This window comes from Lepus europaeus, chromosome 4, assembly GCF_033115175.1.
Source record: "Lepus europaeus isolate LE1 chromosome 4, mLepTim1.pri, whole genome shotgun sequence".
Taxonomy (NCBI): domain Eukaryota; kingdom Metazoa; phylum Chordata; class Mammalia; order Lagomorpha; family Leporidae; genus Lepus; species Lepus europaeus.
This window is the reverse complement of record NC_084830.1, coordinates 36,530,317-36,556,532: the sequence shown is the minus strand read 5'-3', so window position 1 is coordinate 36,556,532 and position 26,216 is coordinate 36,530,317. Positions and strand designations below refer to the sequence as shown.

The 26,216-nt window shown below is 39.8% G+C and overlaps 1 protein-coding gene and 1 pseudogene across 1 annotated transcript; one reads left to right on the top strand and one right to left on the bottom strand.

Annotated features, from left to right (window-relative positions):
- Nucleotides 1-1,312: 1,312 nt before the first annotated feature.
- ABRA (actin binding Rho activating protein) lies at nt 1,313-11,855 on the bottom strand. Its single transcript, XM_062189477.1, has 2 exons — nt 11,183-11,855; nt 1,313-1,912 (listed from the first exon to the last, which is right to left on the bottom strand). Exons 1-2 carry the CDS (start codon nt 11,824-11,826, stop codon nt 1,435-1,437), a joined length of 1,122 nt encoding a protein of 373 aa, XP_062045461.1. The 5' UTR covers nt 11,827-11,855; the 3' UTR covers nt 1,313-1,434.
- Nucleotides 11,856-24,692: 12,837 nt separating this feature from the next.
- Nucleotides 24,693-25,397, top strand: LOC133758670 (zinc finger CCHC-type and RNA-binding motif-containing protein 1-like; annotated as a pseudogene).
- The last annotated feature ends 819 nt before the right edge of the window (nt 25,398-26,216 follow it).

Sequence of the window (26,216 nt, the reverse complement as noted above, 5' to 3'; positions counted from 1 at the left end):
AGTATAAAAACAAGAATAGAAAATAAATCATTCTTAGGACATTTGTCCTTAAATTTTGATTGTTTTCACTGTTGTAATAGAAGTGAGAATCATATGAAGTTCTCCTTAGAAATATTAATTTGTCATGCTACAATTCTAGTGTGGAAATAATATATGTATTTTCTTCTTCAAGAAGATATTAGAACTTTCAGTTTGAAACAGAATTTACATAGAAATAAAAGTAATTCATACAGTAGTTAAATCTCTATTTTATTTTAAACCTATCCCTAGATTATACATAACTAAGATATTAAGGTACTATAATTACAAGATATTTTAGTCATTTTCATTGAATTCAGTAGGAATTTTTATCTTACATTTTGTTCATTTTGTTTTTAGGATTATATAAAGCATATTTAACTTTGGAGAAAAGTTGAAAGCTAACATATGAGTGTCAAAGCTGTTTGTTCTTGCTATCATAGTATTACTGGTGCTTTTCCCCCCACCTTTTCAGGACAAATATTGGTGTTTGATGAATTTTAAGCATTTCATACAATTTTTGGTTGGAGTATGAAGAATATTAAAATGTCTCAGATCTGTTTTAAATTCACCACTATTCTATAAGATTCTTCTATACTGTACATTCCAATTTTCTTTATTTCTATGTTTCTCCTTCATTGTGCATTGACATCAATGTAAGCTGCATGGCTTATTAAAGTTTTGAGAAAAAACAAACTTCTCCAAGAAGTCTTTTAAAGGCAAGTAAGTCTAAACCTCTCACCCTTGCTCTACTTTCAGTGAAATTGAGCACATGTTCTTTGTTGATTCTAAGACCACCAGTCATGTGTCTTTTATGTGATATGCTGAAATCATGCAGAAAGATGAAGACTTAATAACGGCTGGACACCTGTTGGGATCCATGTCCACAGAGGAATTTCAACATTTTATTGAATCCTCTATATATATGTAGGTGATGTAAGTTTTGTAAGTGATGCTTTGACTAAAAATAATAGTACAAAGTCAAGCTTCTTAAAAATTGTTAAGTTTACCTTTACAGATATAAGAATTTTTTTATAGAAAATGATACTAGCATTATAATATATTCTGTTAAACTTGCATCTGTAGTCAGCATGTTTCTTGAATATAATGTTTAACTTAAAATTCTTGTTATAATGTCTGCAATTGATATTAAAATATTTTTGCATAGGAATGTAAGTGGGAATTCAAATATTAATACTACTGTTATATACTAACATTTTGTGGGCTTTCTGAATGCTTTTAGTTTGTTTTATCACAACCTTCAAACTTCCTCATAGAAATAGATTGCCAAAAATTCATTCATATAAAAATTGTTTAATATCCTCTAACATGTTACAGAGCAGTTTGCATTTTAATTTTTAATACATTGAACATGAAGACACTAGTGGGTCACGTTTGGCTTTTATTGTTGAAGGTCTACTCAAGTAGAGTAATCACAACATGGTCGTCTCGGCCTTGCCATAGCATCTCTCCCTCGAAGTCTACCAGTCCATGTTTCCTGGCACGCATGAGAATGCCCACCACTTTATCTGAAATACGAACGTATCTGTCAAAGAGATCTCCAAAAGTCACCTGGATCTTGCCGTCTCGTCTGTGGCGAGCCATTGTGCGGATGATGAAGCACATGTCCATAATTTCCCTGTAGATGTGCTCTTCAGCTCGCTTGGCCCTCTCAGCAGTTTTGCTCCCCTCCTTCGGACGGCCATAGCCCTCATCTCCTTTGTGCAGGCGGGTGGACATGGCCAGCTGATAATCAAATTCCTCACTGAAAGGATTGAGTTTCTGGGACTGGATGTGTTCATCAGCCCACTGTTGCCATCTCCCCTTCAAGTCACCCACGTGGCTATATTTCCGTTGGGCTTTGCAGTTGAGATTCTCTGTAAATCTGTTAGCTCTATAGGAGAGAGAAGACGAAGAATTAAGATACATTATTTTAACACCCAACTGTTGATTTCCCCTTGTGCTTCCCACGCATGTAAATCTTAATGTCTTAATCTTAATTATCTTTTTTCATTATAAGAGATACATAAAAAAAACAGAAAATAAGAAAAACACATATACTGTCCCACCATTATTCTTGGTTTGATATATGTCCTAGGTTACTTTTTCTATGAATAATGATAATGTTTTAAGCACTCTAATGAAAAAAAAAAACTTCCTTCCACAAAACTAATGCAAACTATTGTATGTATTGAAATTGCATATTAATAAGGTTTTAGAATGAATCACATTAGTGTATTAGAGAATCTACTTATATGACCTCTAAAACCAGTTATTTCCTGAAGCTTAAGGATCACACAACCACACATGCATTGTAACATTCAGTCGTGTAGATTTTCATGTAATATAGTTTTAATGAGTATGTCTGTGTATCAGTGATGTGCCACAAACTAAAGTATCTGGTTGTACAGCTAGAAAACTTTAGCCTGCAATAGTAACTTTATTGATCTTTGTGTGCTGGTGTTCTTCTAAGCACTTCTCATTAATATTCTCTACAACTACTCTAAGAAATAGGTACCAGTAGTCCCACTTAACAGATAAGGAAACAGAATAGCTAGATTAAGTAATTTTTTTTAAGTCACAAAACTGTTAAGTGGTAAAACTGGAAATGGAACCCAGGTGAAGTTGGATCCAGAGCCTGGTAATAGCTACTATGAATTCTTGCCCTAAATCAGTGTCAGGAAAGATCCAAACACAAAACTGAGGCCAAAGTCAGTGTTGTCTCTAGTATCCTCTCTAGTGCCTCTCAGCTTGCAGGTACAGTGTCTAATACTCGTTAAGTGAATGAGTTGTGTTTCAAATGTGAGTGTATTCTTGAAATTTGGAATACACATTCTTATTTAAAAGCCAAAACAACAACAAAAAACAGCCTTGGAAATTATAAAACAGTTATTGTCATTAGGTTGCAGGCCTGATTTTAAAATGGGTAAAACCTATTTAAAAAAAAAAAAAAAAAAAGAATTCCCTGCCATTACTCTATCTGCAGTCTCCTAGTCATGCCCTAGGTCTCTTTGCCTTTGCAGGTAACTCCAGTAGAGATTGGTACTCCTCATGCTCACAAGCGGCCTACCCTCCCCTCTGCACCCCAACACCAAGTGACTTCATGCCTGGCAGCCTTGGAATTCAAGATGTTAGGTGACTGGCATGCCTGAGCCATCTGAACTCTCACAATTTGTTACTCAAAATGGATAGGAATAGATCAGATCTGGGTATATCTCACTACATAGTAACTTATTTCCGGAAATTTGGTTATCCAAATATAGCCACCAAACAGGTGTGGATAGGGAGGAATACATACTTGCATTAACATTGTTTTCAAAAGAGGAATCATGTCCACTAGATGGCGAACTTTCATTAATTCTTTAAGCATTTCAGCATAAATACTTTGTTTACAAAAGTCCTGCACTGCTAACGCTGTTTCACTATTACAGTGGCATTGAACTGGGGAAACAGGGCTACACATAACATTAATATTGTTTGTAACACGTGGATAAAAGTGTATGAGAAAATTTTTGGGAAAAAGCTGAATATAAGAAAAACAATTGGGATTTTATGTAGGATGGGTCTTCAAAATGTTCGTAGGAAATGCATATTATGAAAAAGTAAACACATTTTAATTCCATGTTCCTGTGCACTTTTTGAAGTACCTGGGTGTGGATGAAAAAATGTTGGGAGCTTCAGTAGCCTGAGATAGGACCAATTTCTCTCAACCATAGGGGTCCTCACCATCAACTGCCTTCTCCTTTGACTGCCCCTCCTTAGCCTCCCACAATATTGATTGCTTGATCTCATTCTCAAGGAAGAACAACACTTGGCCCTGTTGGAACCATGGAGACCAGTGACAGGTATAGCCTTCAATAACAAACCCAGGGCCATCCTAGTAGAACCCAGATCTCATCCCCAATTTGAGGCTGAGGTGTACATCAGACAAGACATTTGAAATATTTCAGAAGGTAGTTAATAGTGGGATTCATTAACTCCCATATATCATCTGATTCTGTCCTCTCATATAACATCCCTTCCATCTTTTATTAGTTATGTCTGCCAGGCTCTGTTTTTGTTTTTTGTTTTTTGTTTTTGTTTTTGTTTTTGTTTTTTTTTTTGGTACTTATTGAATAGTTAATAATGAAAAAAAGCAAGAAAACATTCATGAAAATAAAGTAATATGATTGAAGTTCATGGTACAATTGACAACTATATAAAACGTGTATGTGGGGCCAGCATCCTGGCATGGGTTAATCTGTGGTTTGCAATGCTGACATCCCATGAGTCCCTGTTCAAGACCCAGCTGCTACACTTCTGATCCCATTCCCTGCTAACACACCTAGGTAAGCAGCAGAGGATAACTGAAGTACTTGGGTCCCTGCATTCACATGGGAGACTCAGATGGAGTTCCAGGCTCCTGGTTTTGGCCTGGCCCAGCCTCAGCCATTGGTGCCATTTGGGGAGTCAACCAGCAGACAGAAGATTCTCTCTCCCTAAGTCGGCCTTTCAAATAAATAAACCAGGACCATCTAGAGTTATTCTCTGTGAACTACGTTTATCTCATACCCATATCCCCTCTTTAGTTTTATTCATTTTTTTAAAGATTTATTTTATTTATTTGAAAGGCAGAGCTGGCGCCATGGCTCACTTGGCTAATCCTCTGCCTGCAGCGCCAGCACCCTGGGTTCTAGTCCCAGTTGAGGCGCCGGGTACTAGTCCTGGTTGCTCCTCTTCCAGTCCATCTCTCTTCTGAGGCCCGGGAGGGCAGTGGAGGATGGCCCAATTCCTTGGACCCCTGCCCCGCATAGGAGACCAGGAGAAGCACATGGTCTCCCTGGTCTCCTATGCGGGTGCAGGGCCCAAGCACTTGGGCCATCCTCTGCTGCCAGGAGGAAGCACCTGGCTGCTGGCTTCAGATCGGCGCAGTGCCTGCTATAGCAGCCATTTGGGGAGTGAACCAACGGAAGGAAGACCTTTCTCTCTGTCCTCTCACTGTCTATAACTCTCTCTCTCTCTCTCTTTCTAACTCTGCCTGTCAAAAAAAAAAAGTGAAAGGCAGAGTACAGAGAAAGAAAAAGAGATCCTCCATCCACTAGTTAAGTCCCCCAACCGTCACAATAGCCAGGGCTGGGCCAGGCTGGAACCAGGCATTTTTCTGGGTCTCCCACATGAGTGACGGGGCCAAACACGTGGACCATCTTCCTCTGCTTTCTCAGGCTAATAGCAGGGAGCTGGATTGCAAGTGGAGCAGCGGAGACTCTAAGCAGCACCCATATGGGAAGCCAGTGTTGCAGGGTGTGGTTTAACCTATTTTACCACAGTTCAGGCCCCAATAAATAAATCTTTAAAAATTGTATATGCACCACACTGAAGAATTAGGTATCATATATATAAATGAAAATATGTTGGTACTCAAATGACATTTTTTTTCTTATTTTTCAGAGTTTTCATATTGGTATTGATTTTGCAATTTAAAGAATAAAAAAATAGGAAAATGCACAAATTAGCATCCAGAGGTAATTTCTTTAAACTATGTGTTATTTGGTCTCTGGTTCTTTCATGTAGTTTTTTTTTTTTCTTCTATGTTTAATTACAAACAGGTTCCCTGAGTTTTGAGTCTTGATGTCATTTGGAGTAAGGATGGGATGTTGATTTGGTAATAAGTCTACAGAGAAAAGAACTATTTCTCTTCTAAAGGAAGCCCATTTGAATCTTAATGTTCATTTGTTACGTTGCCAAATTATAATCCCTAAAAATAGCAGGGGAGGAAAACAAAGGGATCTATCATACAAGCAAGAATTAGAAAATGGGACTATAAAAAAAAAAAAAAAAAAAAAAACTAGGAGGAGGCCGGCGCTGTGGCTCAATAGGCTAATCCTCCACCTGCGGCACTGGCACACCGGGTTCTAGTCACGGTCGGGGTGCCGGATTCTGTCCCGGCTCCTCTTCCAGTCCAGTTCTCTGCTGTGGCCTGGGAGTGCAGTGGAGGATGGCCCAAGTGCTTGGGTCCTGCACCTGCATGGGATACCAGGAGAAGCACCTGGCTCCTGGCTTTGGATCAGCACGGTGTGCCAGCCGCAGCGCGCCAGCCGCAGCGGCCATTGGAGGGTGAACCAATGGTAAAGGAAGACCTTTCTCTCTGTCTCTCTCTCTCACTGTCCAGTCTGCCTGTCAAAAAAAAATAAAAAAATAAAAAAAAAACTAAGAGGAAATAGACCTTAATAAGTGTTTAATTTTTTCTATTTTATAAACATCCAGGTTTTAAAAATTTTTCCATTTTTCAAAATTCTGAAAGTATCAGGTTTAAGTTAGAGTTAGAAAATCTTATACCCTGAATATGTTCTTGGTTGTTTAGTAGAAGAATCAATACCAGATTATCCTAGTTTGAGTTTTCTTTTTAATTTTCAAGTAAAAAATGTGAATAATAATCCAGACTTAATTTTTGAAAGGCAATCTAGTATAAATTGAGAGAAAACAAAGCTATATCCAGTCACTAACATTTTACCTTTAATTTAGGAAAGCAATACTGAATCTAGACCTATCCAATTTCTTAATTACTCAGTAAACACATTTTCATTTAATCAACCAAACTATTTCCCCTGTCCTGATATGTACCAGGTTGCTAATTTTTTTTTTTTTTGGACAGAGTTAGAGATAGACAGAGAAAGGTCTTCCTTTTTCCGTTGGTTCATCCCCCCCCCCCCAAGTGGCCGCTATGGCCAGCGCGTTGCGGCTGGTGTGCTGTGCCCATCCGAAGCCAGGAGCCAGGTGCTTCTCCTGTTCTCCCATGTGGGTGCAGGGCCCAAGCCTTTGGGCCATCCTCCACTGCACTCCTGGGCCACAGCAGAGAGCTGGCCTGGAAGAGAAGCAACCAGGACAGAACTGGCACCCCAACCAGGACTAGAACCCGGGGTGCCGGCGCCACAGGCAGAGGATTAGCCAAGTGAGCTGTGGCGCTGACCTACCAGGTTGCTAATTCTACTAAATGTCATAAGCAATCTATCTTGGAAAGTCTAGCTCCATTTACTGAAACAAATTCTGGAATTTTTTTCTTATCTGTAAACTCTAAAAATAGCATGTTTGAGAGTGCTGCTTTCTGATGTGAATGGGACTCTTTAATAGTGTGATGAGAATATGGACACCAGTTTAATCATAATTCTGTCATTTTAGAGTAACATTATATGAGTAAGTTGCTGAATATGTAATGAAACCCACAGCAAATAAAATATCTAAAATGTGTATTTCAATCATAAGCAAGTTCATTGGCACCAAAAACGTTCTCTGAGGGGCCTGAACCACCAGTTTCAAAATGTCATGAGGGCATGCAGGCAAGCTTTGCTGCTAGGTCTATCTTCATGAAGAGCGTGGAGATCACTTTAGTTCTTTAGTTGCCCTTTCCATAGACCCTCCTGCAGAGGTAGCATTAATGCCCACTGACCTTTCTCTGCCAGTAAAGCAGAGAACTCCTGCCACTCTTTCTAGCTGCTCAGAGAAGTCTTGAGGAGCTTTTGTTCTCTGTGTACTGTCTTGCTCTTCCCCGTAAGGAGTACAACCACTTGGATTAATGGGAGCATCTTTAGGGTCACATTTTACAAGAGTAGCGCAACTGCATTCAAAAGGCAGAATGAACATCTCTGGTCAGAATTATGCTTTTTGTTATTAACTAGGTTGGAGATTCAGGCTTGTGATTTCCCTTGCAGACTGAAACTCCTTAGGGTACGTGGTAAGAGTGCCAAGCTCTAGAATAGGAGATTGGTAGGAGGAGGTCATACAATTGTCTGCCAATACAATTGTACCAAAACCCTAAACTTTGGGTGTTATTAGGTTTATTAATTAAACTGACACTTTGATCTCTGCTTTGTTCCTTGAGTCTGTCCTCCACTGTGAGAGGCAGTCTAGTATAGTGGTTAAGAACATAAACTCTGGCATCAGTTTTCCCAAGTTCATCTGTTCATAGCTCTTCCCCTTGGATGTTTCTCAACATTGGCACATGTCAGTTTGCTTATCTGTAAAATGGCACTGTCATGCTCAACTATTAGGTTTATGGAATAGAACTTGAAGGAGAGGATGGATGCTTATTAGCATTCCCATCTTTGTCTAAAGGAACTGACCAACAAGTCATCTACAAAAGACTAAATGTTTTTAAAAATAAGACATAAAATATAAGCCATTTTCAAAGCAAAATCCCAGTTAACAAAAATTCGTATACTTTTTAACCAGACTTGATTTGTTTGTTTCTATTATCCATGGAACATCTTAACTCCAAGAAACTCTTTTTCTGCTTTTTGTTTACTTTTCTATTTATATAAAAGGATCAAATTTCATGTATTTCATATAAGGTTTTAAGAGCATAATGATACTTCCAACCCCCCCTCCCTCCCTGACTCCCTCCTTCTCTCTTCCTTCTTATTTTCCTTTTAATTGTTATAATGACATATTTTTAATTTACTTTATAATCAAGCTTAATCTTCCACTAAATAAAGAATTCAACAAGTAGTGAGTAGAAAAACCTCTGTTCCTCAAGAGTATAAAGATGAGGACTATAAACAATAATCAAATCTCAAAATGTCGATTTCACTCATACACATTACTTTTATTTGCACTCTGTATATTAGTTACCACAAATCAGGGAAAACATTGTCTTTTTCAGACTGGCTCATTTCACTAAGCATAATGATTGTACACGATGGCGTACTACTCAGCCACAAAAGAATGAAACCCTGTCTTTCTACTCAAGCATTCATGACATGTAGTTTTCTCCCTAGTGGCAGATACATGGAAAGAATGGTACCTACAATTAAAAATAGGTGGAAAAAAACGTGTTTCAGTAATGTCGCTTTCAATTCTCAGGCAGTATTTTAGAGTCCCATTAGGCAAAATGTCCCGTTAGGCTTCTGCTGAGGTTCTCTGCACACAGCTAAGATTACGGCTGACATTAAGAGCTGTGTTTGCTGCATGCGACATTCTGGTACCCTATGTACTTTAAGACTGAGGGAAAGGAACCAAGGAAGGAAAGAAGACATTTAACCACCTCTCCCAAACCCAGAGAGACAAACTCTTAACATCTTAAGGGGTTAGGATCACCCATCCTGGCTCCCTGCCTTATAGTGTGTACAACTAAGGAGCTCTCCTGTATCCATGTTTCACATAGTTAATAATCAAAATGATTCCATGAAATATGGATTTTTTTCAAATCTGTTTTTTAATGACATAGAGACTCAGTATGGCCAAAGTAACCATAATTCAAATCTAATTGTCTCATTCAAACTTACATACTTCTCCCTCACATGCTCATATACATGCCCTCAGCAGGGTCCTGATGCTAGTCCATTTTTGGGTGAGACAGACTAGTGACCAAGAGGATGAGCTCCAGTGCCAAATGTCTGGGTTCAAGGCCATACAATTAAAGCTAAAAAAATCTATACATGGCTCTTTCATATTTCTTCACTTCATGTTCCCATTTTTCGAATATGGGGTATATCTACCCCATGGAGAATGTTGTGTCAATTAAATAGTTGAAAAGTGTGTAGATAATTGCCAAAGAAGAGTCTGGCTCTACTATACATTTAGGATTGGTCTCAGCTGTCATCTCTGTGGCTCTGGCCAGTTTAAAGTGTGCTGGCACAAAGATCTTCATTGTGTATCCTCAACCTTTATTCTGCTGGGCTAATTCCATTTCTAGCTCACACACACACACACACACACTCCAAAATGCAAAATATAGTAATTTGAACTATGATTCTCATGTTCTAGTATAATAGTGACTTTGATAGTGAATTATTAATGTAAGGAGAGAGCAAATCCCAATCTATGAACGCACTCTTAAGGCACTGCCTCTGAGTTAGTACCATGTCTGGTTTCAAAACATTGCATACAGATTCGGGTCTCATTTTTGTCACTAACTTACTGAATAAACTTCCCCTCTGAGCTTTCATGTTCTTATGCATAAAAATATGTTAATATCTATCTTATAGGTTTATGAGGATTAAAAATATAAAGCATTTAAAATACTCACTGCACTCACTAAAGGTATGGCAACTTGTTATAATTATCTGAGCTTATCGTCTCATTTTTCTGGAAAGCTTGCAATATAGTAATTCTAATTCTTTCAAAACACCTTTAATACCACAAACTCTAAATTCTTTGTCAGATATAGTAACCAATTTTGTTTATTTCATAAGACTTTAAAAAGCATGTCTATATACCTAATTGTCCCCAAAGGGAATCAGTTTACAAGTATTATGACATCAATGATTTTTACCTGTGACCTTATTCCTTTATACCTTGTGTTTGTAGAATGAGATATCATAACTTTCTCTAATGCGTTTCTTGTTTCAGTTTGAGTGTCTGTGTGTGTATTTAATATGTAAAATGCTTTTGGGTTCTGATATTTTAATTCTCTTTTTACAAACAGGACAAACTTCTTTGAAAGTTTGAAAAGTTGCTAACTCATAGCATATGTGTTAATAGTTTTCACATATTGAGCATATGTGGTAGGCACTGGACTAGGTGCTTGGCAGCTCTAACCTTTTATTTTTCCCAATATAATATAACTTATCCCAAAATCCTACTGTTACTGTCATTTTACAAATGAGGAAATTGACTTAGAAAAAGAACTTGTTAGGGGTAGTACTGGGATTTGAATATGAGTCTGTCTTGACTTCAGAGCCTGCTCTCAAGTTAGACAGTAACCTTCCACCTGTTTAAAGAATCAGAGAGATCTATGCTCAATAGGCCCTATTTGTGCAGATGCATTTCTGGGTAATATTACACACTAATTTGGGACAAGTGAAAGCTTTCCCTATTGGGCTACCAGAAAGCACTTTTCTCTACAGAAAAATAAGTCGATTTGTTACTCTCTATAGAATTTACTTTAAAAATACACCCAAGACAACACCCTCCACTCTGATGGCTTCATCTTTGCTGAGGTTAAAACCTGAATGTTCAAAACAGAAAAGAGAAACAAAACAGCAGAAGCCCTGACCCAAATGTTACATGTCTGCTGTTAGCACCTCTTTCCGCCCAGGGACAGACTTTCCCTCTGGGACTCACTGATTCTCCAGTCTTTGACATTCTTGTTCTAACTGGAGCAGCACTTGCCATTCACACAGTGTTCCCAGAGTTGGTCAGGGCTCAACAATGATCCTGGTTTGAGGAGTGGGAGGATGCATTCACTTACTGAGAGGGCAAGGGACGTTTGATCCTGGCAGCAGCCACCTGTGCTCCATCCTCGGGCCTCTCCTCGGTCTCCCCTCCATAGCCACTGTCCTCCGTGTCTACACTGTCGCTCTTCCACATGGGCACCTCCTTTTCCATCTCTTTCCAGCCTTTGGTCAGCTCAGACACCAGGTTGGCACATTTTCTCCTCCGAGTCGGGGAGTCATGGCTGTGGAGGATTCTGTCAATGTCGTTCTCTGGATGGTCGGGCTCGGGCGTGTTGCTGTCTTTCTCATACCTGTGGCTGAGGTCGCTCATGTCCCCTCCTCTCTCATACGCCTTGCTGACAATTGTCTTGGTCACCTCTTTCCTTTTGATGTGAGAGATCTCGGTGGCTTCCTCGGAGCTTTGTCCGTCTCCATGTCCCTCTGGCTTTAGGGATGGAGACTTAGGGAAAGTGGGACAAGTCACTGGTTTAGGAGCTTGGGATTGGTCCTGGGTCCCTCCAGGAAGCCAGCCTGACGGTTCCTGGGCTTGCCTTGTGCTGTTCTCATTTGCCCACTGTTGCCAGCCTCGGGCCAGGTTGATAACCAGAGTGGCAGTGCGTACCTTCCGGAGGGCGCTTTTGGCTGGCCCCTCCTCCCTTTCCTTCTCTCCCGGAGCCATGCTATCCCTTTCTTCTCTGCTGATAGCTTGGGCACTGGCTAAAATGAGCGTGGCCCAGTGGAGTGCCTGGGATTTAAATAGCAGCAGGGCGTGGGGTGTGAAGGAGAGCTTGGTGACGGTGGAAACTATGTGAAGCATTTCTTGCCAAGATGTGGTGCCTTTGCCCTGATGGTATTCTTTTTTTAAACTCTGACAGCTCCGGTTTCATCACAGCAGGGGCATCTCTGCTGGTAAAGGACAGTGATCTGCTCATTCCCTTCCTTAGTGCCACTGTAGAAATTACTAGATCGAATCATGAGCTCAGCCTTGTGTTTTTCTGGACCTGGAAATGTGGTCCTATGATTTATGGGAGGATGCTGTATGTGCACAAGTTGTGCTGGGAACACTAGAGGCTTGTTCTCTATCTAAGCCTCAACAGCCCTTCATTGGTCCTTGAATATTTTTATAGCCTCAATCAAATGAAAGCTAAGATCTGAGAGTCAAAGCCAGATCTGATTCAAAGCTTGTGTATCCTTTCAATATAATTATCAAAAATTCTAAGGTACCTTTTTCTTTTGCCTTCAACTCCACTAGAAATAGACCTTAGAAGATCATCTTGTCCAATCCTCATTTTATAGATGAGGAAATTGAAGCCTGACAATGGGGAGACCAAGCACAGAGTTAGAGTCTGTTTTTTCGTCCCTTATTTGAATTATTGTGTAGTAAGTCCTACTCATACACTAGTACAAGACTGTATTCAAAAATTTTGTCCAGTCATTTAAAAAAAATCCCTGCACACACTTTGAATTTTAGAAATTATTAATAGAATAAATCTTTTCAAATACTTTTAAAAGGATCATTTAAAATGAAAGTAAAGAATACTATCAGAAGTTTATTCCCAGACCCTTCCTTTGTTTTGCTTAACAAAACAAACTTCTTTAGCAGGCTTTTAGATTCATGTAGGCAAACACAATTTTTCAGTCCTCAGAACAAAGAATGAAATATGGTACTTTTTAAAGGACTGGAATGATAGTCATATGGGCAGAAAGAGAGCCATCTATGCAATGTATTAAATCAGATTCAAATGCTCAGGGTTCAGCAATGACTAATTTCTTAAAGTAAGACGTACAAGAGGGGCCGCTGCTGGGACAGTAGGTTAATCCTCCACTTTCGGCGCTGACATTCCATATGGGCTCCAGTTCATATCCCTGCTGCTCCTCTTCCAATCCAGCTCTCTGCTTTGGTCTGGGAAAGCAGTAGAAGATAGTCCAAGCACTTGGGCCCCTGCACATCCCCTTGGGAGACCTGGAAGAAGCTCCTGGCTTTTGGCTTCAGATAATTGAGGCCAGCAGATGGGAACATTTCTCTCTGTCTCTTCCTCTCACTGTAGCTCTACCTCTCAAATAAATCAAATTCTTTTTTTTTTTTTAAAAAGACATTTAAGAAAATGTGTTTCATTCAACAGTTCTGTAGGCTTTGAAACTATTTCCTTTCTTCCAATCTTAACATGTAGTTAACTATACTAATTGAAAACAACTGTCTAAGAGAATTAAAAGGTATGAAAGTTAACTACTTACGATGGTAAGACACATTTATTTTGAAAAAGAAATGTTAGTTTTTGGTTGTGATGTTGATTTACCTCCTAGGATTAAAACAATTTGAGAAAGTACTTAATACTATATCTACAAATCTGTCAGATATATCTTCAGAGTCCACAGTATCTGATAATGTTAATTGAAGGCCAAACACAGTAAGACAATGCCCCTTGTAAATAAGAGGAAATTGGACCACAAGAAAACTACTACAAAAATTAAAATCTGAGTCTGAAATTTCTGGCATTTCTTCCTGGAGTGTAGATATACTGCAGGCTGTTTAGTTCTTGTCAGCTGTCCTTTCTCACATGTGAAAGGCATAGGGAAGAAATCGGATTCCACTGAGTTCCCCATAAGCTTAGCCCAGGATCAGGCTAATTCTCAGCTCTGGAAGGGACTTTTCTGTGTCTCCACACACAGCTGCTCCAGGTTCAGTCCTGATAAAAGGAGGAGAAACGGAGACAGCAAAACATGGAGTCTTTCCCCTATAATAAGCGTTGCAGTCAGCAGCCTGGGGTTTGGAGCTGTCAGCAGGCAAATTTTGCCAAAAAGCAGAAGCGCCTCCAAAAAGAATCTGGTCGTGCCTTCTAAGATTTAGCCTCCATTGCAACTTCAGTCTTTCGTTTATACTTCTACAGAACCGAGTGCAAACATCCTTTTCGGCCTCATGTCCGCTTCGAAAATTCCTTTCCTGAAACAAGGTCTGTATCTTTTGTTTCTTATACAATTGTTAGATTATCTTTCACAATGTAGGCCTCGATTCTTAGGAGTGCTATATTTTTCTACTGTAATATGGAATATAAATGAAATGGAAATGAAATCTCAGAAACATATTGAAATAAGATGTGGTTTCCAAGGGGAGTTCCTCAAACTGTAAGCTTTGAAATGGTAGGTGAAGATGCAGACCTGATTAATGAGGTACTTATCACCCAAGAAATTTCTCATGGGTATTTTTGAAAAATATTTTAGTCACTTGATCATGTGATCAATATTATAAAGGGAGGGAGGTATATTTACATACTTCTCTGCAGGATAGAAATCAGATAGTGTCAACCCTCAGAGCCAGCTATATAATCTTACTAAAAAGACCCCAAACCTATATTTGCTCAAAGCTCTTACAAAATATTTTCTAGAAATAAATTATGTGTATTTATGTTTTAAAAAATGAAGTTTAGGGGATACAGATAGCAAAAGGGTTACAGTTGCTTTTTTTTTTTTTTTTTTTTTTTTTTTTTTTTGATAGAGTGGACAGTGAGAGAGAGACAGAGAGAAAGGTCTTCCTTTTGCTGTTGGTTCACCCTCCAATGGCCGCCGTGGCCGGCGCGCTTCGGCCAGCGCATCGCGCTGATCCGAAGGCAGGAGCCAGGTGCTTCTCCTGGTCTCCCTTGCGGATGCAGGGCCCAAGAACTTGGGCCATCCTCCACTGCACTTCCAGGCCACAGCAGAGAGCTGGCCTGGAAGAGGGGCAACCGGGACAGAATCCGGCGCTCCAACCGGGACTAGAACCTGGTGTGCCAGTGCTGCAGGCGGAGGATTAGCCTATTGAGCCACAGCGCCGGTCTAACACAGTTGCTTTAAAAAAAAAAAAAAGAGCCACTAAATTCCATTTATTTAAAAAAAATTCCTAACAAAATTTGTTATGTATTTGATCTCTGGACTTGTTTATCCTACATATCCACCCTTTATATTCTTTGACCTACATCTCCCCATTTCATCTCCCCACTCCACCCCATCCCCTGGCCTGTCCCTCTACCCTATAGTATTCTCTGAATATTTTGCCTCTTTTAAAAATTTCACTTAGCATCATGTCTTCCAGGTGCATCCATGTTGTGTCAAAGGCAGGATCTCATTCTTTTACAAAAGGTGACTAGTATTCACATAATGGATAACACAGATAACACATTTTCTTTATCCGTTCTTCTCTCAATAGACACTTAGATTGTTCCTGTATCTTGGCTATTGTGAATAATGCTGCAGAGAACATGGGAGTGTTCGTCTCTTTGGGTACATACACCAAAAAGGGATTGCTAGGTCATATGGTGGTTTTAGTTTTAATTTCTTGAGGAACTTGCACACTGGGTTCCACAGTGGCTGACTAATCTACAATCCGACTACAGGATAAAAGGGTTCTCTTTCCCCATGTCCTCACCATCACTCGTTATCACTCATCTTTTTGACAACAGTCTTCCTAAAAGGTAGAAGATGACATTCCACAGTGGTTATAATGAACGCTTCCTGGATTAGTGATGGTGAACGCCTGTTAATATTCATGTTGGCCACTTGTATTTCTTTGAAGAAATGTCTGCTCAGGTTCTATACCCATTTTTAAAGTTTGTTGTTGTTTCCCTGCTAGTGAACTGTGAGACTTCACAAATTTTGTATACTAACTCCTTATTATAAATGTGGCTTGCAATTATCTTTCTCAGACCACATGTTCCCTTTTCATTTCGTCGATTGTTTCTTTTGCCACGTGGGAGCTTTTTGGCTTGATGGAGTCCTAGTTATTTTTCCTTCTTGAGACTGAGCTTTTGGTGTGATATCAAAAGAAAAAAAAAAAAAAAACCTTGCCAAGACCAATGCCGAAGAACTTTCCCCTATCCTCTTTTCTAGCAGTTTTGTGGTTTCATGTCTTAAAGTTAAGTCTCCTGGCCGGCGCCGCGGCTCAATAGGCTAATCCTCTGCCTTGCGGCGCCGGCACACGGGGTTCTAGTCCCGGTTTCCCCTCTTCCAGGCCAGCTCTCTGCTGTGGCCAGGGAGTGCAGTGGAGGATGGCCCAAGTTCTTGGGCCCTGCACCCCATGGGAGACCAGGAGAAGCACCTGGCTCCTGCCTTCGGATCAGCGCGGTGCGCTGGCAGCAGCGCACCAGCCATGGCGGCCATTGGAGGGTGAACCAACGGCAAAAAGGAAGACCTTTCTCTCTATCTCTCTCTCTCACTGTCCACTCTGCCTGTCAAAAAAAAAAAAAAAAAAGTTAAGTCTCCTATCCATTTTGAGTTGATTTTTTTTTTTTTTTTTTGACAGGCAGAGTGGATAGTGAGAGAGAGAGACAGAGAGAAAGGTCTTCCTTTTGCCGTTGGTTCACCCTCCAATGGCCGCCGTGGTAGGCGCGCTGCAGCCGGCGCACCGCGCTGTTCCAATGGCAGGAGCCAGGTGCTTCTCCTGGTCTCCCATGGGGTGCAGGGCCCAAGCACTTGGGCCATCCTCCACTGCACTCCCTGGCCACAGCAGAGAGCTGGCCTGGAAGAGGGGCAACCAGGACAGGATCGGTGCCCCGACCGGGACTAGAACCCGGAGTGCCGGTGCCGCAAGGCGGAGGATTAGCCTGTTGAGCCACGGCGCCGGCCTTGAGTTGATTTTTGTGTATAATGTAAGAGGCCAATTTCATTCTCTAGTGTGTGGAAGTCTATTTTACCCAGAACCATCTATTGAAGAACTATCCTTTCTACATTGTGTTCTTTTGTTGACTTCTTGAAAATTAGTTAACGGTATATATTTGGATTTGTTTCTGGATTCGCTGTTCTTTTCATCAGTGTTTCAGCTTTCATGTAAGTGCCATGCTGTTTTGATGAATGTGGCTTGGTAGTGTACTTTTAAATTAGGAAATCTGATGCTTCCTGTTTTGTCTCTCTTCCACAGTATTGCATTGACTATTTGTTTATTGTTGTTGTTATTATTGTTGTGGTAGTTTCATATAAATTTTAGGATTTTTCTGTTTCTGTGGAGAAGGCCAATGGAATTTTGATAGGGATCAAATCCAATCTGTATATTGTTTTAGTTGGTATTGACATTTTTAGCAATATTGATTCTTCAACTTAATGAATATGTGGATTCTTTTACTTGTCTTCTTCAATTTTTTCATCATTGTTTTACAGCCTTTTTGAAAAGATTTATTTATTTAGTTAGAAAGAGATTGATATTTCATCCACTGTTTCACTCCCCAGATGTCCGCAACAGGCAGTGCTGAAAGAGACAGAAGCCAGAAGCTTCATCCAGGCCTCCCATTTGGGTGGCAAGAGCACAAACACTTGAGCCATTTTCCTCTGCTTTCCCAAGGCCATTGGCAGGGAGCTGAAACGAAGTAGAGCAGCTGGGAGACAAACCAGTGCTCACATGGGATGTTGGCATTGCAGATGGCAGCTTTACCAGCTACAGCACAAAGCTGGCCCCCATTTTATGGTTTTTAGTGTACACATTTTCAACTCCTTGCTTAATTGCGTTTATAAGTATTTGATTTTTTTTTTATTATAAATGGGATTTTCTCCCTTAAGTTTGTTTTCAGTTAGGATTGTTATTTGTATGTAAAATTGCTACTGGGTTTTTAATGCTGGTTGTATTCTACAACCTTACTGAATTACTTATTAGTTCCCATAGTTTGAAGATATATGTGTAATATTTGGCATTTTCTATATATAAAGATCATGCCATCTTAAAACACACACTTTTACTTCTTCCTTTGGGATTAGATGCCTTTTATTTTTCTTATATGTTTATCCTTGTTAATACTAGCAGTCCTACTTGACTGGAACTGGTGAGAAGGGGCATCACTGCCTTATAGTGGGTCTTAGAGGAAGAGTTTTCAGTCATTCTTCCTTGACTGGATGTTAGCTATGTGTTTTTTTATAAATGGCCTTTATTATGTCAAGGAGCTTTCCTAAAACTGCTAAGAATTTTAACTAAGAAAGAAAGTTAAATTTTTCAAATGCCTTTTCTGTAATAGTTGAGATAATCATGTGTTTGTTTTTTTTTTTATCTTATTTTGCTAAAGTGATTGCTTTGCTTATTTAATCAGACTTACATGCCAGGAATAGAGCCCACATAGTCATAATGTCACCATCTTTTTGATGTGTTGTTGAATTCAATTTTCTATTTTATTGAGAAATAATAACTTCAGGAGCCCTTTCTACATAAGGTAATAAGTCCTTTAATTGTTTAGTTTCACAAAATTGGTAATGAAAAGGCTTTCATGGAGAGAGCAAAATGAGCTTCTTCTTGAGATGAACTTTACTCTGTGTTCTTAGAATGTGTACCCTGGATGGGGCATGATGGTAGGCAATGTGGAAAATGATATAAAGCTGAACAAAGCACAACCTACTTTTAAGATTTTCTCCGTGTATCCGGAAGACTATACAAAACTGCTTTTAATAGCTTGGAGAGCTGGTGCCGTGGCTCAACAGGCTAATCCTCTGCCTTGCGGCGCCGGCACACCGGGTTCTAGTCCTGGTCGGGGTGCTGGATTCTGTCCCGGTTGCCCCTCTTCCAGGCCAGCTCTCTGCTGTGGCCTGGGAGTGCAGTGGAGGATGGCCCAAGTGCTTGGGCCCTGCACCCCATGAGAGACCAGGAGAAGCACCTGGCTCCTGCCTTCGGATCAGCACAGTGTGCCGGCTGCGGCGGCCATTGGAGGGTGAACCAACGGCAAAGGAAGACCTTTCTCTCTGTCTCTCTCTCACTGTCCACTCTGCCTGTCAAAAATAAATAAATAAGAATATCTTGGAGAGAGCTGCAAATGTATATAAAACTTTACAGGCTCATTGAACAAAGGGTAACTGATTTTATTGGAACAATGTCACAGGAAGGAACTCACAGAAATGCTCCCTCTATCTGGACCTTAAAAGTGAGAAGAATTTTACCAGGTCTATTGATAAAGGGTACTCTAATATGAAGAAATAGCATGGAAAAAGTTATGAGACATGAAGATATGTGGTATATACTTAGAGATCTTCTAATGGCCCAGAGCAGAGATCACAAATTCAACTAACTACAGGGCCAGGAAGATCACTTGAATGTGTCAGGTGAGTTGGATTGGGCCACAATATGGGATGATGAGGACTGTGAGAGACTGGTGGAAAAAACATGTTTCGAAAGCCATCTGGGGGCTGGTGTTGTGGCTTAGTGAGCAAACCCACACCTGTAGTGTTGGCAGCCCATATAGGCACCAGCTCATGTCCTAGCTGCTCCGCTTTTGATCCAGCCCACTGATAATGGACTGGGAAAAGCAACAGAAGATGGCCCAAGTGTTTGGGTCCTTTCCACCTGTGTGGGATATCTGGATGAATCTCCTGGCTTTGCCTTGGTCCACCACAGGCTGTTGCAGCCATCTGCAGAAACAGAAGATCTCTCTCTGTTTTTCCCTCTCTCCCTGTAACTCGGACTTTCAAAATAACTAAACTTTTAAAAAGAGATCTGTATATTACATTAATTTTCTTAGTTCTTGAAATGGCATTGCTACACGCACACACACACACACACAAACACTTAGTGGATAAACCAACACAGCATAGCATGTCTTTGGATCAGATTCTTGAATGCCTGCAGTTTGTGATCTTTGAAGAGCATTCAGTGTTTATAGGTAAAGACAAGGAACCATGGTGTGGTTAAAAAATACTTTGAAGAAGAAATTTGGAGCTACTTAATAAAGAACGCCTTGCTAAGGAATTGGTATTTTATTACATGAGGCTCATTGCCTCATGAATGATCTTAAATTTCTGTTACCAAGTGATCATTGTAGATGTAGCAAAGCAGAGTTTATATCTGTATAACATAAGGATAAGGAGATTGTTCACATCAACCACTAAAATAGTCTTGGAAGGAGCCAAAAAACAGAAGGACCAACTGGTTGTTGTGGGTGAGGGAAATGAGGGATGATTGAGGGGTTTATCATGTGGTAGGTGTCAGGAGATAACATTAGCTTGGAGAGGACAGTGGAAGAAAGAATCTGTGGAAAGAAGGAAAAGTTTTCATGTTGAGAAAGCTCTGGGATGTGCATGTAGAGCGGTGGAGTAGCAAGAGTAATCAGGAGACTGTGCTGTACAGGCAGAATTAAGTGAAAATCCAGGTTCTGCTGGATAGAAGTGTGGCCAGGGGCAGGTTACTAATTTCTTTAAGGTTCAGTTGATTCATCTATAAAATGAGTGTTATCAGATTGCCTACCTCATAGGGCCTGTGTGGAGACTAAATGAGTTAACATGCTGAGGCACAGTTGCTAGTGGGTTAGAGCTGCTCATATTCTACTTAACCATCGGCAGGAGTGAGTCTTCAGGTGGGAGGGTCAAATAGGGTCACTTCTTAGGATTGAGCAAGGGAAAGCTTATTTATAGTGTTTTATTTTAAGGTAATTTATAGTGTGACTTTTAAGGCTGTGTGTAAAAGGTTTCTCAGCCTGATGGATGAGGTCAGATGAGGTCTCAGTTCCTTGGTAGTGACAACCAAAGGGTTGCACACAGAATCCCTGGGAACCTCCTAGAACACCAAGCCCAGTGGATCTCCATCACTGTAGATCACATTAGGGTCATGTATGAAGCTTCCAAAAGTACAGTGGTTAAGTGCTGCCTCTGGAGACACATCTCAGGTAGGATCCTGCCACTAAGTTGATCTAACATATCAATGCCATTGAGGACAACAGTTTCAGCTGCTGGAGTCTTGTGGATCCGGCAGACACTCCACATGCAGGTGACCAGTAGCACACTTTGAGTTTACACAGATTGGTCTTCCATTCTGGATTTTCTTTTAGAAGCTATGTGCCCTGGAGGAGTAATTCTACTTCTTGATACTCGATTGGTTTCAGGTTTATGTAAGATGATGTCGTTGAAGAGATTAGCCCAGCTGTATTAGTCAGATTTCATTACTTTAACTAAAACATGTGAGAAGCGCTTCTTGGGAAGGAAAACGTTTGTGTTTGCTTCCAGTTTGGAAGCTCACAATTCAAAAGTGGGCCCCATTATTCTGGTATCTGCTGGAGGCTGGCAATGGTGTGGGGAGAATCACATGGTAAACTAGGAAGCAGAGAGAGAAGGACAAATTCAGCTTAAATAACTACTGAGAGCTACTTTTGAAGGGCAAGCCCCCATTGACCTAAAGATTTCCCACTGTCCCTAGCTCCTAATGCCAGAATTACAACAGGTATCCACCATAATCCAACAACTGTCAACATCAATCCAATATCTGTTAACTTAAAACCTCAGGGTTTGCACATCTGCATAAGTTTGATCAGCCAAGTTCTGTTCAACCCGTAACACCAGTGCCCAATGCACTGCACAGGAACACCATTCAAAAACTTGTAATATTGTAGTTGTTCATGCTATTATTAAGGGTGATGATGACACCATCTAATTAAATGACCTAGATTTATAGACAACATATTAAACATCAGTTTTAAAAATACAATATAAACTTTCACATTAGAAAAATAATTTATATACTTGGTCAGAGCCTACAGAAAACCTCAAAGCACAAATGTCAGAAGATATTACCTATTGAACTATAGTTACATTGACAATTCAGGAAACAAGCACATAATTTTTTATTATACCTAACTTAATCTGAAAAGGGTATCTCAGAAACTAGCTTATAGTTAGGACTCAAATGTACTTTGAGTAGCAGTTGTTCAATCTTAACTATTTAATAATATGAAATTGGTGCCCCTTCCTTTAAGCCCACCCACTGCCCCCACAGCTGAATATGACCAAAGAGACACATGGGAATTTGCACGTCTCACGTTACAATTTTGCCCACCAAACCCAGGTGTCCCTCAGCTATCTACTGCATCTTACTTGTCCTTCCAGTATCCTAGCTAACCATTTTTTCTCTTCTCTGAACTTCCAGTACATCTTCCCCCTTACCCCGTGATCATCTCTCCACACATGCTCACCATTGCCAACTTCCAGCAGACTCCACTCCACTGTAAGACTCCAAACTGTAAGCAAGCTCAACTGTGCTCCTGCCCAAGAAGCTCCTCTCACATATTTTAGTTGAAGTAATAAAAACCTAATACAGCTGGAATAATGTCATCACAAATGCATCCTCACTCCTGGATTTTGAGCCTGCTATCCATTTCACTTGGAAATGAGAGCCCTCTTCTTTGGAGGAATGCCTTCTTTGTAGAATGCAAAGAAAACTGCCTTCTTTTTTGTCCTGCCACCATACTTGCTCTCCTTCAGTCATTCCTCTTTGTGACTTTGCACCTGCTTTGGGACTTCTGCAGCAGTTCTTTTCTTTTGACCTCATATTTCTCATCAACTTTGGCTCCATTTTATCCACATATTCAAAATGCTCATTAAAATATTTTTCTAGATACAGTGGCCCTGTTCTTTGGAAGAATGCTTCTTTCTTTGTAGAAGGCAGAACTGTACCTTTTTTGTCCTGCAATGGAGACTACAGAAGGAGCTACAGGAGTGTTTGAGATTGTAAAGATAAAAAAATAGGTCCAGATTGCTGAGGAAAATTAATACACTGATAAGAAACAGAGGTTTTATCCTACGTTGTAAACTTTTAACCTGTAGAATATCATAATCATAATTACGTTGTAATAAATTCACTTTATTGTTGATGTTGAGGATTCCTAGATGGTAGAGAAGCTGAGATAACAATTAGGAAATTGTAGGAGTAGTCTAGGTAAGAATGAGAACCTACTCCAAGGTGGTGAGAGTGAAGTTTGAAAGGAGGACATATAAACTGTAGGTTAAATTAAGGAATGGAATTGATGTAAATTAATTTTGATTAGATGTTAATGTACAAGAAATACAGGCATTTAGGGCATTATGGCTTGGGTTTCTACATATATGGTGATTTTGTTCACTAAATATAGAAATGCAGGACATAGGGGCAAGCTTGGATACTGGAAAAAATATTTTGTTTTGAACATATTAACTTGGCAATATCTAGTACCAAGGATTGATTAGAGCTCAGGAGAAAGGTCTAGACTGTTACGTAGATGAGGGCATCATTTAAGATCAGAAAGAGTAAGTCATTTCAAGTCACAGATCGAACACAAGGTACAACAGGATCAATCCCAGAAACTCTTGCTTTTGGAGTCAAGGCTATTAATGTCTGTGTTGTAACACACATTCCTTCCCTTCTCCTTGCTTTCCGCCCCCATCCCAATGAGTGTGGCACCACTCTAAACAAGCTTCTTATGGGGATCTAAATATAGAATTTCCTTAGCCCTTTCAATCTGTGCCTGTCAAACTTTCCTTTCCCTAATAGTCAAGTGTCTCTCAAAAATAGTCCATACTCCTTAATTCATCACCTCTGGTTCACTTCTCAACTCATTCAATTCAAAATTCTGGTTTCTGCTCTAAAATTCACCTTTGTCAAGGTTACAGATGAGTTTCTAATTGCCAAATTGAGAAAGATTTTTTAGTTGTCACTTATTTTAACTTTCTGTGGTATTTAGTAATCATATATCCATTCTCTAACACACAAAAATGTATATGTGCATAACACATGCATACATCTCCATACACATGAATATATGTATGTGTCTATATTGAGAGAGAGATAGTCATGGCAAATAAAAAGTTTGAAAAACTAGAAGGAAACAGCCACTCATAATAGTGCCATAGTCATCCAGCTCATGAATAGGTATTCATATCTCATAGAGTTGCAATCTATTCCCAGTCCTAAAACTTTGTATTAGAAATATTTCCTTCAATCCACGGATGTCATTTTGTGAGATAATTGTAGAGATCCATCATTTTTTCCCATCTTCTGGAAGCTATCTGAAAGCAAATTTACAACTTTATCATCAGGACAATGGGACACAGATAATGTGCATGCTGTAACATATATGTATTGAACAGCAGAACTGGAATTGATTAGAATCCACCTGGAAGGATGTCAAGGGGATCGCTGAAAACCTGGAAGAGGTGGGTTACAGAAAGATTCTACAGAAACATTTTCTGAAAAGAAGAGGTCCATCATCCCTACTGAAAAAGCTCCATGGCTTATTTGCTACAGTGAGTGAAAAACTTGGGTGGCAGCCTTGCTAATGAAAATCCTCCTATACTTTGACTTTGTAAAGCAGTGGAGTTGAAAATACGGGGGCATTGAGACTACACACAGAATACATGGATGTACGGTATCTGCAGGAGACAACTACTCTGTGTGGGAGCAATAGCAAGTTATTTATTTGTGATATTGGACACTGCTCTGGTCCCTCTTTCCACCCTATAAGGAGTTTCCTTAAGTGGCTGCTCCAGAAAAATCCAAGTCATCCAACAATGGATAATTGCTTTAAAGAGTAAAATATCAACCCAGAGACACACAGATAGTAAGCCAGTCAACAAAGAACATTCACCAGAAAAATAAAAAAAAAGTTGCCACAACACATATGAAAAATGTGAACTTTAAATTTAAAGGCATAAACATCACCCCTATTAAACAAAGGAGAATACAAAGCAGATACAAGAATTCATGGGAGAGACGGCAAGGCATCTATGAAAAAAAAAAAAAAAAACCACAGGCAGCTGCTCTCCTTGTTCTTGACACCTGATCCTGCCAGGACCCTGGGTGCCAAGGCCATGGTGACGGGGCAGAAGGAGTCAAGGTTGAGCTGGCTGGCCCAAGGGCTCACGTACTGCTGCCCCATCTGAAGAAATGTGTAATGAATTGGCCACAAGTAAGAGCACAATGTCTCCAACTTGCCCTTTTGCAGGGACTTACACAGGACATTTTCCAAGTAGAGTGAAGTTGTAAAGGTAACTAATGAAAGATAAAGCTACCAGGAAGAGTAAAGTGGTCGCATTCATTTTAGTGTTGGCTAAAGACTCCAATAAAACTGCACCAGGGCAATAAACAACACACAGATAAAAACAAACAGTGCACCGACCGTGGAAGAGCAGCTGAGTTCATCTGAAGATGGAACTACTTTGGTAAATCTAGGTGTTAGGAAATCGATGTGGGGAAAGTGAACACTTCAGTTATACCTGTCCTAAAAATATGCTGGAAGAAAATGAAATTCCAAAGAAGAAAGAAAAAAAAAAATGAGCAAGAAAGCTAAAGAAAATCTCGGGACTAGTAAAAGAAATTGAGAAAGTAGAAGAGAGTGAGGATGAAGGGAGGTCCTTACTCCTCACAACCTCAGCCAGGCCATAGATTTCCAGCCAAAACTGGAAAAACATGGAAGCCCCAGTTCAGGGGACTCCTTAACATCAGATGATGAGTCCAGATGTCCAAGGAAAAAGAAAAAGACATATTCCAGTGATGAGGAAGAACTTAGTGATTAAAATTATTATGAAAATATCCTTAATAGAGTCTTGGAGCAACAAAGTTCAGTTGGGGACTAAGGTTATCTTTAGAAATCAAGCATAAGAACACCTGGTACCAAAAGATTTTTTTACTATAAAATAGTTCATAGAAATAAAATAATTTATATTACCATATTTCTATCTTGCCTTGGCACCATACAGTTTGAGCCTCTCTAAACTGAAAATCTGAAATCCAAAATGTGGCAAAATCTGCAAATTTTGAATGCCAACGTGATGACTCAAGTAAAAAATTCCACACCATGGAGTTTTGTTTCATTCACAGCATTATTAAGCATACTGTGTCAAATTGCCTTCAGGCCATCTGCATAAAGTTTATATGAAACAGAAATGAATTTCATATTTAGACTCACATCCCATTCACAAGATATCTCATTATATATATGAAAATATTCCAGAATCTGAAATAATCTGGAATTTAAAATCCTTTTGGTCCTAAGTGTTTTGTATAAAGGTTATTTAATCTGTACTAAAAAATAATTGAGATTTACTAGAAGTAGTCTCTTTTTCTCACAGCAGTTTTTTTTTTTTTAAGATTTGTGTATTTGTTTAAAAGTCAGAGTTAGAGAGAGAGAGAGAGAGAGATGAAAGAAGCAAGTGAAAGAGATCTTTCATCACTCAGTTTACTCTCCAAAGGGCTGCAACTGGCAGGACTGGATCAGGCCAAAACCAGGAGCCTGAAATTCCATCTTGGCCTCCAACATGGGCTATCTCCCACTGCTATCCCAGGTGCATTAGCAAAGAGCTGGATCGAAAGTGGAGCAGCCAGCACTTGAACTG